The following is a 15,745-nucleotide window of genomic DNA, read 5'->3' on the forward strand; positions in this document are numbered from 1 at the left end:
ACTTGTTTCTTTTCCTCAAATTAGAGAATTAACATATAGTTAATTCTCTAACTGGTGCGGTACAGATGCTTCCCCTTAATGGGTTTAAACACTAAATCCCTCTCACTGATGCACCTTGCAATGGCTCGTGCCTCTCACTTAGCATTTACCATTCAAGGTGATCTTTAACCTTGGATTACCCGTCAAAAGCTCGCAAGAGATAACTAATGGATGTCTCCGTGGAGTCCAAAAGCTTACCAAGTGTTGGCTATTCTAGAAAATCTTACCTCTAAACTACCTCCCAAAGGCTCGCAAGAGATAAACTAGTGCATCTCAATGAACGGAGATCACTTGCCTTATCAAGTGTTGGCCCAGGTGAGTTAAAGGCGTTTTAAGTTAACTAAAAAGATAAAAACTATTAACGGGTTACACTTTCTCTTCATTAAAAACTAAAACAACAAAACTTCCAATTTATGCATGAGGAAACTTACCCGACTTTCTTTACTCCAAGAGACAAAGAGCCTAGCCGCTCATCCTCTGAGGAAAAATCCTCAGAGTTTGATTGGTTAGAAAGAAAACTAACGAGAAAACAAAAATATGAAGGAAAAACAGAGCAAGTGCTCTGTAAAATATATTTCTTCCTTATACAAAAAGGTTGTTTCCAAGAACAAGCTCTCGAGATCTATCCAGATCTATATGATTGTAAAGAAAATTACAACTATATATAAGAGGTTATTCACCCTTTTGTTCTTACTTAAAGACTAAGGAATCCTATGATAGGTGGGTTACAAGGAGACTTTGGGGATTTAGACAACAAATATCTAAAGCAAAATATCTCAAGATGTCGGTCGGAAATATCAGGAAGCTTCAGGAGAACTCCGCGGCACTGTATACTGAGAGAAAAACTCTCCGGGTAAGCGCTATCAGAGGATCCGGATATGTCTGACCGGAGAAGTTGAAACGTCCTCCTCTCCTATCCGGCTGTGAGATATCCCACGCCGCCAGGCTATCCGGATCAACTCCATTCGGATTCCCCCCGGGTGGAAGGAGCTATGTCGCTAGGGGGACCGTCTGCGCATGCAAGGTGTAGGGACCCCTCTCCCGGATGACACGGAGTGCGCAAGGCTATCCGGATCAACTCTATCCGGATTCCTCAAGAGGACATGTGGCGCGCTCCCCTCTCCGGACTCCCTCAGGGAGAAGCACACGGCACTCGTGAACATCACACCCGGACGATAGCATATCCTATCCGGATATGCTGTTCGGATCATTGATTAAAGTGAGTAAGCCTTGCTACGTCATTTGGACAGCCTGCCACAGACCATGTTCCGCCGCCATCCTGTCCGGACACCCTGTCCGGACATCTTTTACTCCTTACATTCCGGATTTGCTTATGGCAAAGGACTTCAAAGCTTCGGTTCTTCATGTTTCTGACCTTTCCCTTGCTTTGCCATGGATTCCAAAGAACTCTCCTCAATCTCTGATTGCTTTGGTGATCAAAAAGCTATCAAAACACCAAAACTTAACACAGTTTGATTAGAATTGATTGCAAGGGTCTTTCATATGTTAATTGGGTTAAAAGGTGATAACTACTACTCAAAAGTGTTTAAAAGAGTTAATTACAAGCTATGAAATAACACTTTTTGAGTAGTAATCACTTCCCATGAATAAGGGATGCAACCCCCTTTTCGATAGGTGCTTCTTAATGAATCTCTATTTGCCTATCAAACAAAAGAGGGGGAAAAAAGAACTTAGGACAGGCAGAAATTCTGATTGTTATTGGTACTGCTATTATTATTGTTCTTATCAGTCCGAAATCACTGTATTCTTCCAAGTTTTCTATATTGTTTTATCTGTCTTAGCCAAATTAATGAACTTTATCTCATGTTCGTCATAGTTGCTTGAAGGGTCTTTAGAAGAACGGTTGGAGAAAGCAGGGGGTTTGCTTTCAGATTCTGAAAAAGCAGAAGGAGAAGTGAAAGAGACAGACACAGAAGAGAATAAGGTAGCATAAGCTTTGAATGTGTGATTTTTTTTTTTTTTTTTCAATTTCTGCATATTATTATCTGGATTGCAGATATATTATCAGTATTCAAAATTTATATATTGTCGTTTAATTAATAGTCATGTTTCCATTCTGATTGATTCTCTTGAATGTTTGATCCTTTTGTTTAGTATTTATATTTATGTTTTGGTACAGAAAAGATCAGCAGAAGGAGGAAAACAAGGTTCTTCAATAAAAAAGTTGAAAAAGGACAAGGTTGTTGGTGCAGCAGGAAAAACTGCGCGCCCCGAGGCTAATGCAGTATCCATGGCACCACGAGTCAAACCGGAGCTTGCTTTGCCCGTAATGTATTTTCCAAATCCTTGTTTCATTCTTTCCCCTTCAATATATATATTAATGGCCTATGGATGTACACTACTGATGTTGCTTGAGCTCATGAGGATAAGAAACCAAGTTGTAGAAGTATTGACTTGAATGGAGAAAAGTTTCAAATATGAAGGATTAAAAGCAATGTTTTAAAAACCAGATTGGATCAGTTGGTTCAACCAATCGAACTATCGATTGGACTTTGGTCCGGTCCGGTTCACCTTTTGGGCCAGAAGGGGGATTGGACTGGCACTGAACCGAATGAACCGGCGGTCAACCGCCGAACTAGAGAGAACTAGGATGGTTCGGTTCAACAAATATTCTCCATCAGGTTTTTAATTTTTTGGCGAAAATGGGCTTTTGACTGCTGTTGGGCCACACATTCTTTCATGGCCCAACGGTCACTTATGATGCAATGAGTGAATGACGATCTTAAACCTCCTTTTATGTTCTTTCTTTTCTGATGTGGGACAAGTATGGTAGCTGATTTAAAGAAACATCAGCATTTAAACATGCATGAGTTGGGGCTTGAGCCTTGGACCAAGGATTCAAGATAAGCATGGTTGCACCAACCCACTGCTCATCAGTTTGTGCTAAGAATTGTTAAAAAAAGAATAAAATAGATATATTATTTAGAAAATTCCTCTAACCATAAATATGCAAATAATATAAGTCAAATACCTAATATCTTTTTGAACTTATAAAATAATAAGATATATTTATATATATATATAAAATTACATAATACTCTTCCATTTTCAATATATATTTTCACATTTAAATATTATATATGTTTTATTTAATAAAATTTAAAATATTAATATATTTATATAAAATATGAAAAAAATAAATATTATTAATTTTTAATTTTATATATATTTATAAATTTATAAATTATTTTTAATTTTATTAAAAAATAAATTATATATTTATAACATCACCGGTTCGATTGCGGTTCAACCACCGGTCGGACCATTGAATCGTGAACCTGTAATTTTTTAGGTTTGATCATCGGTCCAGTTTTTAAAACATTAATTAAAAGAGATTTTGAACATGTAAGTTTTACAATAATAAGGGACATGCATTGTGGCTACAAGGATTTGATTTATATGTGAATACTTATTGTGTGGTTCAAATGGTTAGGGCAGAGTTTTGTTTGGGACTAATATGAAGTGGTTTATCTCAAAATAGTGCATGTATGAAAACACCATCCCCACTATTGTCAATATGAATTTATATTGTGATTGAAGAATTTGGTTTATATTTGTGAAGACATTGTATTGTGTAGGAGTGATGAGAGAACTAGTTTTAGGATTTCCATGTCAATTCTCTATTGCGATCAATAAGGAAGCTTAGGTCCATTTACTGCTAAGGAGGCACTTTCTCTAGGAATGTCCTCCTTTTCCAGCTTTGATTGTTTGTGTTCTAAGCATCCCATCTAAGGTGTATTTCTTCGTCTGGGGGGTGGCTGGAGCAGGTTTCTTACATTTAATTCATTAATGAGAGCAGGTTGCGTCCTGGTGAATTGGTGTTTTTTATGTTGTCAGAACAAGGAGCCTGCCAACCTTATGCTGTTTTGTTGCTTGATGACTCAAGCTCTGTGATCATCACTTTTTTTCTGTCTTTGGAATTTTTTGGGTTTTGCCTTATTCTGTGAGAGTCCATTTTTCTTCTTCTTCTTAGACTCAACAGAAAGAAAAAGAGTTGGTCATCTTTGGGGGAGAAACAGAAACAGTAAACAATTTTGAGATATCAGAGCAACCAGATTGACACAAAACAAAAAACAGGAAATAAAAAATTAAATGTAAGATTCACTAATTTTCTGTGGAGAAAATGATGGAAAAGAAAAATGAGAACTTCCATTTAAATGGTAAGATCCAAAATGTTCTTTTATTTTTCTATGCTACCCAACAAAGGTTAAAGAGAATGGGCTTGAGGATTGAAGGATGACAATTCTCTTTGATTGAGAAACAGCCAGAAAGGTACTTGTAGCTCACACTGTTTTACATGGAGAACTGTAGGTCATAATTCTTCAAAGAGCAAATCATGCATGTGGGAGCAGATTTTTTTTTTTTTTTTTTCAGCAGTTTTAGAATTATTTGAATAAATTTTTTTACTTTTCCTTGGGATTCCAAATTTAATCTTCTTAGCAGAAATTTTATTTTTTCCCCCTGTTAAGCTTAATCTTGGAATGAACCAACCATTTGGTGTGTCTTAGGTTTGATGTTTATAAGCAATTCTCCTCCCTACTTCCAGCTACCTACATACAAAAGATAAAACATAGATTGATAATTGGAAGAATGTACTTTACTTTTATATCACCTTTGTTATAGAACCAACTTTCAAAGTTATGGGGAATTTTTATTGGAAGATATAACCTAGAAACTAACCATCATTATGCTTCATGATTTTAGTAATTATTGTATTGTGTGAACTGAGGTTATAGATGGTCACAAGGCAGGTGATAAAAACTCATGGATGTTCATTAGGTTAGAATATATGCTTTGCCATTTATTCACCTTTTATTGGTTGTGTCCCAGGCCAACAGAGGTAGAGCAGTCTATTCTTGAAGACCTGCGAAACCGTGTACAGTTGAGTAGCATGGCACTGCCATCAGTCAGCTTCTATACGTTTATCAATACACACAATAGGTAATGGTCATAACCTTGTTAGTTTTACGTTTATCTTTTATTTGATTACTTCTGATTTACGTTTGTGCTCAAATTCTGATATTTGTTGCAAATGTGTCCTTAGTTTAAACTGTTCATCAATATCCCATGATGGATCTTTGGTTGCTGGTGGATTCTCAGACTCATCATTGAAGGTTGTGTTTTACCTCATAACTTAATGCACATCTGATTGTTTTATTTTTATTTTTATTTTTTTATTGTTTTGAACCTTGCCTCCACAGGTTTGGGACATGTCAAAGCTTGGGCAGCAAGCTGCTACTTGTAAGTTTGCAAGTGATTATTTTTCTTTCTTTGTGATGATTCATTATTATTGGGTTTGGTACATGAATTATGCAATAATTTTTATTTTTCCTCATGAGTTTTCACTTATGGTTACGGCTTATTATAAAAAAAGTTACCACTTAGTTAATAGCTATACTCTCTGTAAAGTAATTTGAACTGATGCTTTCTGAATGTTGGTTGCTTGATGTGGCTTCCAAGGCCCTATGTCATTCTTTGGGGAATCCTGTCATCTCTGCATTGTACTTGACCAAACAAATAATTGGTTCCTGCAACATGTAGTCCCAATCATACTTGGATCACTTTGAAGAACATGGTTCACTTGTTATCATCATGGATTCATTCCTCCCCTGATGGAAAAATTGGGGAAATTGAGGAAGCCCTTGACTTTAGCCAGGGCTCTGTTTTAATGGCATATTTTTTGATAGGCAAACAAGGATATACATATAGAAGAAAGTGCCAGGAGAGAGCACAAGAAGGTACACATGATGCATATGATTAATGCCAAAAATAGGCTAGCAAAAAGAAAGAGAGAACACAAAAAACAACCTTCCTATCCTTTTTTCAAACTCAACCAATCTTCAAAGCCTATCATAGACATGGAATGATCTTCAACGTGCATTCTAACCTAATTCACAAAAAAATACACAAAGGATAATTTGATTGCATGATCCAACTGTTCAACTCCCTCAAAAGACCTCCTATTTTGTTCTCCCCATAATGTTCAAAAGAGACAGAAGGGAGTAGCTCTTCAGTCTTTCTTTCACTTCTTTCCCACGAAAGAACCATACCAACTTAGAAGATTGCCTCTTAACAAAAGAGCGCATCTCCCAAGCCACTTCAAACAGAGAGAAAACCAAATGCCATAGGTTATCGCTTTGGAGTAGTGGAGAAGTAAGTGCTCAACCAATTCTTCATCCCATTTACACATGTAGTATCTAAAGTGGGAAGGCTGCCAACTTCTTACTTGGGGATCCCTTTGGGGACGAATCACAAGTCCGTGGCCATTTGGGATGGGGTGGAAGAGAGATTTCGGAAAAGGCTTGTCATGTGGAAAAGACAATTTATATCCAAAGGCGGGAGAATTACTCTAATTCGTAGCACTTTGTCAAGTATGCCCATATCCTTGATGTCTTTACTACGAAGACCAAGAGTGGTTAGTTTAAGATTGGAAAAAATTCAAAGGGATTTTTTGTGGGGAGGGGGAGCTTTAGAGAGGAAGCCTCATCTAGTAAAATGGGATACCGTGTGTTTGGACAAAAGGAAGGGTGGCTTGGGAGTAAGACGTTTGTCTACTCTCAATAGGGCCCTTCTATGTAAGTGGAACTGGCGCTTTGCAAATGAAAGGAAGACTCTTTGGAGGCGCGTCATTAGTAGGAAGTTTGAGGAGGAAGAAGGGGGATGGTATACTAGAGATGTTAGGGAGGGATTTGGAGTAGGCTTTTGGAAGGAAATAAGGAAGGAAGGCGCTCTTTTGCAAAACAATATGATCTTTTCTGTGAGGAATGGTAGGAGGGTTCAATTTTGGAAAGATAATTGGTGTGGGAACTTCACTCTCTGTAACTCCTTTCCCTTTTTGTATGCCTTTGCATCATATAAAGAGGCTTGGTTAGTGGAGTTGTGGGACCATTCGGGAGAAGAAGGGGTTTGGAGTCCTAGCTTCTCTAGGCCCTTTAATGATTGGGAGGTGGAGGAGGTGGAGAGATTACTTTTGACAATCCGGGGTAGGAGGCTTAATCCTCTTTTGGAAGATAGAATGCTGTGGAAAGAGACTAAGGATGGGATTTTCTCAGTTAAATCTCTTTATAGTACTCTAGCTTCAAGAAGAGTTGTTCCCTAATAGCATTATTTGGAGTCCTTGTGTGCCTACCCAAGTGTGTTTCTTTGCTTGGGAAGCATTTTGGGGCAAGGTGCTAACTTTGGATCAACTTAAAAAGAGGGGCCGGTTTCTAGCTAACAGATGCTTCCTTTGCTGTGAGGAAGAAGAGTCAATTGATCATATTCTTATTTAGTGCTTCAGGGCAAGAGTGTTATGGGAGTTATTGTTTGCTCTTTTTGGTGTTTCTTGGGTTCTTCCTTTTTCAGTTAGAGATACCCTTAGTGGTTGGTGTGACTTTAACTTGGGCAAGAAGCGTAGAAAGGTGTGGAAGGTAGCCCCTTTGTGTATTTTTTGAGCGGTTTGGAAAGAAAGAAACATGATTGCTTTTGATAATGAGGAGCTGTCGATTCATAGGTTGAGAAATTCTTTTATATGTAACCTTTGGTTGTGGACTAAGTCGGTTGTAAATGATGGTCCTCTTCCTTTACTCAGTTTTTTTTATTGACTAGGTGCTAGTTGAGGGCTGGTTTTGTATTTCCTCTTCTTTTTTGTGCCTTATGGCGCCTCTTGTATACTCCCTATATGCTTTTGGGTTAGCCTCAAGGTGCCCTTTTCTAATATATACTTTTTGTGTGTTTGCCTATCAAAAAAAAAATGTAGTATCTATTTGGAATACTCTAATCCTTCTAAGTTGATCAGGAGTTAAAATTGTTCCCCAAATAGCTTTCCAAGGAAAGAAACTCACCTTCATTGGCACCTACAGATTCCATCCTATACTTGCAGGAACGACTCACTTCCTCTCTGAGCTAATGAATTATAGAAAGATTTGATTAAGAACTTGCTTGTCTTGGATTCCATCCCTTCTAATTGTAATTGTTTGTAGCCTATGGAAAAATACCTCCAGTCGTTTCAATTCCCAGTTGTGAAACTGTCTATGAAAACGGGAACTCCCCCAACCCCCTTCCATAACCTACTCTCACATATATGCTATCCAAGAGTCTTTATCAATGGCTAGAGAAAATAACACAGGGAAAGACTCTTCCAAAGAACTTTTCCCCGATCATCTATCTTTTCAGAATTTTATCCTTGTACTATTACCCACAACTAGTTGTGTTTTACTCCTAAAATCTTTCCTCCCGTTTCTAATAGCCCTTCACATCTCCACCCCAATGTATTCCTAACCTTCCTTGAGCACCTACCCATTTCTTTTGTCCCATTCTTTCATGAAATCACTTGTTTCCAAAGTGAATTACTCTCATGTGCAAATCTCTAGCTCCATTTACCAAGAAGAGCCTTGTAAAAAGTGTGAAGATTTCTGATACTAGGGCCTCCATTTTTTTTTTCCAATCAAACGATAGGTCATTTAACCAAGTGGGGTTTTCTCTCAAGTGCTCCTTTTCCCTGAAGAAAATCCCTTTGGATCTGCTCTAGTGTTAAGCTCATCCTCCTTAGAATGGCAAAAAGAGGCATGAAATAGATTGACAGACTTGACAGTGTGCTTTTGATCAAGGTGGGTCTTCCTTCTTTTAATAGATATTGTTTCTTCCATAAGGTAAGCTTTCTCTAAAATCTTCCCTCCACTGAATCCCCTCTCACTGATTTGTAGGGAGCACTCAATGGCAGGCCCTAACATGCAGTGGGAAGACTACCTACCTTGTAACGCAACATTGAGGCTAGACCCTCCACATTTGCAACCACCCACCCCTACTGGAATATTCTCGCTCTTCTCCATGTTTACCTTTAAACTAGAAATAGCTTCAACCCACATGAAAACCCAACTTAGATATTCTAACTGCTCTTGGTTGGCGTCACAAAAAATGAGGGTTATCGTCAGTTAATAACAAATGGGACACTTCCATACCTTCCCCACCTCTTCCTCCCACTTTGAACCTCAAGATGAAACTCCCTTCATTGGCTTTCCTCAGAATCCAATTGAGAGTCTCCATAGCCAAAATGAAGAGATGAGGGAAGAGAGGGTCTCCTTGCCTCAAACCCCTTGAACTTTGAAAAAATGTTGGAAGGGACGCCGTTGACTAAAATAGAGAATTTTGTTATTGAAATGCACCATTTAATCCATCTCACTCATTTTTTACCAAAGCCCATTTTCTCCAAGACCAATATTAAGAAGTCTCAATTTACATGATCATATGCCTTTCTCAATGTCTAGTTCACAAATGATCTCACTATTTGTGCTCTTAAGCTTGGAATCCAATATCTCATTTGCAATGAGGCCTGCATCCAAGATATGCCTGCCATCATCTATGAAGGATTGCTGGTATATTGAAACCACCTTGCCCACCGTCTTTTTGAGCTGGTTAGCCAAAACATTAGCCAGGTGCTTATACAACCCTCAATTAAGCTGACTTAATGGCAAATGTTTCCCAAGAGATAACAACTTCACATATCTATAGAAAGATCTTCCTCAATTTAAAGAGAAATTTTGTGCAGCAAAATATCTGTTAAAGCTAGGAAGGCAGTTTTAAAAGAAAGATTTTCTGGGATGTCTTTTCCTTGTAACAAAAATGATGACTAAGCAAAATGATTTTGTGGATACAATTTCTTGGTAATAAACTCTATTTTCTTTTGTTCCTTAGTGAGTGAATGAAAGTTAAAAATTGTTGCATTTCTGTAATGCTTGAACTAGGAGGGTGAATGTTATCAAAAAAAAAAAAGATTTGCCACAAACTGTGATTAAGAAGTAATATTTTAGTTAAATATCATCTTTTAGAGAATGTGAATCATATATCATGCTTAGTTTTGATAATACTATCAAAACATTTTAATGCATTTTTGACATGGTTTATAGATCTCATGACAATTTTGCAATTTTTCTGAAAAAGTAATAGTCATTGGAAAGCTAAAACAATTCTCAAAGAGAAGTGAGAGAGAACTAAATTTGCAGATGTCATTGAATTATATGTATATGCACAACTAACAGATATACCTAAATTTGCAGATCTCTTTGTATCATAGGTTTATACATATTTTGTAAAATTATATAGTTCTAGTGAACAGCTCAATACAACAAAGTGTTAGTTCCAACTACTTGGGGTTGGCTACATGAGATTTGTTTTGTTTTGATTTTTTTTTTTTTTTTTTTTTCTCAGTCAGCTTAATCTAAAGCCATATTCTCTATTGGATTCTTAGGGATCATGTTTTTTAACGCTCACTCTATCATGCCTCCTTTTGACCTGTTTCTCGTCCCTTTGGTTCTTTCATCTTAAATCAAGCCACTCCTCAGTATTGCAGATTGCTGAATTATCTTAGACGACTTTCCCTGACCTTGTCCTCACTTGCTGCTACTGTACCTTCTTATGTATGCACTTTCTTGTTTTGTCTTTACTTCTGTTGCAACTCATCTATTTTAATTTCATTTTTACAGCTGCATCCACTTTCTTGAATTATGTTTCTTAGTTGCTCAATGTTATCTTCTGTTAAGCATAGCTGGTCTTGTAGCTGTCTTAATCAAATGATATATTTTTTATATACTAAATAATCCTTGTAGCTAATATAGGAAAAAATGCAACTAATTTACGACTAATATAGATGTGAGGATCATCTTTTCCATAGGTTCCATTCCTCATTCTGGAAAGCTAAATACCTACAAAGCCTTCATGGTGCTTGTATCACAAGTGCTGTCTCTGTTGCTTCTGATTAGTGGCTGATGTTAGAAGAAAAATTAAACTCTAGTCAAATTGAAGATTTATATAGCACTCTTTGAAATCAATCTAGTTGACCTATTTTTTGGTTTTATCAATACATTTTAATTTGAAGCAGTACATGTTAAATTTGCTTGTCAATTCATATTTGTTTAGTTTTACAAAAGCTTTAAATCTCCCTCATAATTAATCCTGTTTTTTAATCAAATTTTGTAATTTAAGGCTCACAACATTATATCACCTTTGATATGTTTCTGCTTTGGGTCATAAAGTGCTTAATTAGTTTAAAAGATCTCTCTTGGATATAAATTGCTTCATATGTCTGTTTTTCGCTTTTACTAATCTGGGTAAAGAGAAACTTTGGTATTAAACATGGCTGGTGTCAGCTATTATGCAGGGCGACAATGATTTGGCTCCTACCGAACAAATTCTTGGAACAAGTGGTGGAAAAAGATCTTATACATTATTTCAGGGTCATTCGGGTCCTGTTTATTCAGCCACTTTTAGTCCTCTTGGGGATTTTATTCTTTCCTCCTCAGCAGACTCAACAAGTACTTGTTCCTTGATTCTTATCTTATTGCTTTTTCATCTATCATTTTTCTTTCCCTTTTTTGCTCCCTTGTTCCATTCTTGCCTACATTTGGTTATAAGAAATAGCCCCAAGTTTAAAAACTACTTTTGACTGAAAAAAGTACTTTACACCACTGCAGTTCGATTGTGGAGCACAAAACTAAATGCAAATCTTGTTTGCTACAAAGGTCACAACTACCCTGTTTGGGATGTTCAGGTAAAAAATTGACTTTTTCTAGTTCATCTTGTTTAATGTTAAACTGCTTTCTCTTTTTATGCTGGAAACTTTAAGTGTCAATGACCTTCTGATCACCTTCTTATGGAGTCCTATTGCATATGTCAACTTTCTCAAAGCTGTTCTAGCCGGGAGTGAATCTACAACATGCTTTCTGATTGCATGAGACACAAGCAGTTCTTTTTTTTTTTTTTTTTTTTGATAGGTAAAGTAAGATATGTATAAATTAATAATATTAAAAAGTACACCAGAGTACAGAGGGTGTATACATGAGACACTTGCAGTTCTTGTTGTTTGATTCTTCATTTTCACCATCATGTCCATCATATGTTGGCTCTAATGACCTTCTGATCGCTTTCTTATGGAGTCCTATTTGCTCTTTGCTTGGCATACAAAAGATCTGCTAATAAAAACAGTCAAATTCTGTGGAAAGCTTTTTCTTGTTTTTGCATAACTAATTGTCCATTTTCAAGGTCCTGTCCTTGATTTTTTGGAGATCATGAAATTTATGGTCAATTCACCTCCCACTTGGACATAGTTAAAACCTAGTGAAGTACTTGTTATGGCTTTAGCCTGATTCGGCTTCATATACATTGTTAATGTACATTATCCAATGGATTAAGCTTTTGGGTTAACTTGGTAATTAACATGGTACCAAAGCTTGGTTTACAGGAGGTTATGAGTTTTAATACTGCAAAATATTTTGTTGCCCTAATTTCTGGAGCCCATGTGCAAAGCCCAAGGAAGGCTGCCTTTGAGGTGGGGTTGGGGTTTTAGGGCTTTTACCCAAATTAGCTTGATTTTCATTGTCAGTGTGTAATGTTTTATGCTTTTTACATTGGCAAGGATATTTTTTCAATTTTATTTTGTTTTATTATTATTTTTTTAAGGCAAATGAAAAAGAAATATTTTTGCAATTCTTCAATGTGGCGGTCTGAAATTAATGCCGAACGAGCCTAAAATTTTTTCTGGACTGTGCTACTTGATCCTATCTAATATCATAAATTCTAATACCACATCTACTTTTGATTTATTTATTTTTCAGTTTAGTCCTATGGGACACTATTTTGCCAGCTCTTCGCATGATCGAACAGCCAGGATTTGGTCTATGGACAGGATACAACCCTTAAGAATAATGGCAGGGCATTTGTCTGATGTTGATGTGAGTAGTTTTTGTACTCTTCCCCCCCTTCTTTCTCTCTCTTTCTTCCTCCTTCCCCCTTAAACCCTCCTGTGTATATGTGTCATTTTGTTGCTTATATAATTGTTGAGTGGAAATTATTGCAACCTATTCTAATCCACAGACCATTTACCTGTTGGTTTACCCACTTCAGTCTACATGTTTACTGAATCCAAGAGTATTGGAACCATAGTTTACTGAAATTGGACATGGAGTTATCCTATTGAGTTTAGATTAGGTAACTTCTAAGTAGAATGAATGAGTTAAATTATCTCTTTAATTTGTAACCTATACAATGGATAAAAATTATTTTAATACAAACTAGAACCTGTTGTCTACCTCCAAGGACTTTGCTTAAAGATAGGGGATGGTGCACTGGAGGTTTTTTCCAAAGTTCTCTGTGCTGCTATAGTATGGATGCTTTCTTAGCGAGTTCTCTATCTACACCATTTAATTGTTTTTCTACTTGCACTTGTAGTACAAACAAGTTGACTCAGGAAAAGATATTATTTATTTTCTGGAAATAAATAGTTTTTTTCAGTTTTGGTGTCTTTCTTGTTTCTAATATTGAAGTCAGTCATCTTCCCTCCCAAACTCTTGTTAAGATGAAAAGCTAACAAAAATTAGGACATGAAATGTGTTTGAGGTATTTTTTTTTTGTTGGCATATACTTGCTACTAGACAATTATCACTAGCACTGGAATGCCTCTGAATTAAAGTGAGAAGTGATGTTGGAAATGGTACCTTGGAGACAGCAATTTATCTATAACTACTGCTAGAAGATATGAATCAAAAGTTGATCCCTGATTTTGTATACAACATGAGCTGTTTCAGCTCATTTCCACCTGCCACTCTTCTCTAATTATCATGTTTTGCATGTCCAAGCATTAATGATTAGATAATTTGGTAATTTGAGTTCTCTTTTCACTGTCTATTGCAAATTAGTTGGGTTTGGAACTGCCCCCCGCCCGCCCCCCCCCCCCCTAACTGAAACAGGGAAAAAATGAAATTCTCTTCATTGCTATTTATAAGGAGGCCAGTTCCAACCCATTCTTATATGTATATGAAAAGGCCCAAAAAAGTGTTTACATGTTGCATGAGTCCTACTGAAGTTATATGCACGTTCTGGCTTTGGAAAATTTTGTGGTCCAGCTCTATTGTTTAGAACCTTGGTTCTTTTGGTCAAGTTTCATCTTCGTCTTCTTAAATCAACTTAATTTCTAAATATAAGTTAATGGTTCAGTAACACCTGTTTTAGACTGATAAAGAGGTTTTTTTTTATGATGCCATAAAAAAATTAAAAAGGAGTGTTGGTTAGGCACTCAGATCACATTCTTATTTTTGTTTGATTTTTTTTTTTTCTGTATCAACCTTTCCAAGTTTGAGTTTAGCCTGATGCCATACTAATGCCGTAATTGTACTTATTGCTTAATGCAACATAAACTTGGCTTGTGATGGCCAATTTGAACTTTTAATATGTGATCCGTCTTATTGGTAAACCTTGGGAACAATTCTTCTACCTGTAGTCCCCATTCATTTTTCAGATTCCTGCATTCTGATAATTTTTATCCTGATTTTCCTCGTTTTTGGTATGTGGCTAAGAAGATGGGAGATTGGATATAGAAATCCTTCAGTGTTCTCCGATGCTTGGTTGCCTATTAGATATAGGATAAGTGGGTGGGATTCTACAGCTCTACATGTGACTTAATAATCCCATCTGATAGATAGGTATATCTTATGAATCATAAATTCCATTCTCTTATTTTATTTCTCCATGTGTTCAAAAACTTTCTTTTTCATGTCATTTTTGTGATTAAAAAGTTTGATCTAAGAAAATTAAATTTCTAATTTCAAGAAAATAACTAAAGAAATACTTTAAGATAATATTAATATATAATAAACTTTAATTTTTTTATTTTATATAAAATAGTTTTTTATATTTATTAGATGTTATAATTTTTATAATAAGAGTTTGATATACAAATTTAACTATCTAGCAAACATGGGCTATGAGTCATCCCATCCATCAGTTTCTCATTCAAATCTTCTTCAGTTTGTGAACTTATTAGCTGCTGTCTGATCCACATAAAGATTTCTTCCTTTTCATTTCCTTTCTCCTCTTAATGCATGAAATGACAAGCATCATTCTAATAACATTTCTGGGACAACTATTATTCCCCGCAAGAGCAAGTATTAGTTTTTTCTTTAATAGGAGGGAAATTAGTTTCTGACTTTTTTGGGTGTTTTTTTATTTTATTGTTTTTTATTTTCTGTTGGCTCCTTTGGCTCTTTTATATTGTTGAGTTTTTCACCCTGCTCATGGTACATGCCAGGCTAGCAGAATGTTTCGTAGTTAACTGGATCACTTGAACTTGTGTTGTAATATTTTAGGACAGATTGTAATGAGTTTGGATTTGTTTGTTCAGTGTGTACAGTGGCACATAAACTGCAACTACATTGCGACAGGCTCAAGTGACAAAACAGTTCGATTATGGGATGTACAGAGTGGGGAGTGTGTTCGCATTTTCATTGGCCACAGGAGCATGGTTCTATCTTTGGCAATGTCACCTGATGGTCAGTACATGGCATCCGGTGATGAAGACGGCACGATCATGATGTGGGATCTCTCAAGCGGTCGCTGTGTCATGCCTTTGATGGGTCATATGTCATGCGTATGGTCACTTGCTTTCAGGTGGAAATCGATTTTCTTGCCCCTTATTATACACATCAACATATAGTACACGGAAGATATCTGGAACATTTTAAGTTATAATTCTTCTCATCTTTGTTGAACATTTTAGTTGTGAAGGCTCGCTCCTCGCATCTGGGTCTGCTGATTCCACTGTAAAACTGTGGGATGTGACCACAAGCACAAAGGTGCCTAGAAGTGAAGAAAAGTAAGTATATTATCCGAAACAAAAATAGCTTAAAACATGGTAATTAATCTCTGCATCGAAACTTTA

The 15,745-nt window shown here is 36.4% G+C and overlaps 1 protein-coding gene across 1 annotated transcript in view; it reads left to right on the forward strand.

Annotated features, from left to right (window-relative positions):
- Positions 1 to 15,745, forward strand: part of LOC100254222 (transcription initiation factor TFIID subunit 5) — a 34,473-nt gene that overhangs the window by 18,212 nt on the left and 516 nt on the right. Inside the window, exons 8-17 of the mRNA XM_003631713.4 lie at positions 1,877 to 1,984; positions 2,180 to 2,331; positions 4,891 to 5,001; positions 5,105 to 5,174; positions 5,262 to 5,301; positions 11,184 to 11,348; positions 11,508 to 11,584; positions 12,648 to 12,764; positions 15,209 to 15,474; positions 15,584 to 15,679. Coding sequence (XP_003631761.1) covers positions 1,877 to 1,984; positions 2,180 to 2,331; positions 4,891 to 5,001; positions 5,105 to 5,174; positions 5,262 to 5,301; positions 11,184 to 11,348; positions 11,508 to 11,584; positions 12,648 to 12,764; positions 15,209 to 15,474; positions 15,584 to 15,679 — 1,202 coding nt within the window. The remainder of the gene's footprint in view (positions 1 to 1,876; positions 1,985 to 2,179; positions 2,332 to 4,890; positions 5,002 to 5,104; positions 5,175 to 5,261; positions 5,302 to 11,183; positions 11,349 to 11,507; positions 11,585 to 12,647; positions 12,765 to 15,208; positions 15,475 to 15,583; positions 15,680 to 15,745) is intronic.

This window comes from Vitis vinifera, chromosome 4 (assembly GCF_030704535.1).
Source record: "Vitis vinifera cultivar Pinot Noir 40024 chromosome 4, ASM3070453v1".
Taxonomy (NCBI): Eukaryota; Viridiplantae; Streptophyta; class Magnoliopsida; order Vitales; family Vitaceae; genus Vitis; species Vitis vinifera.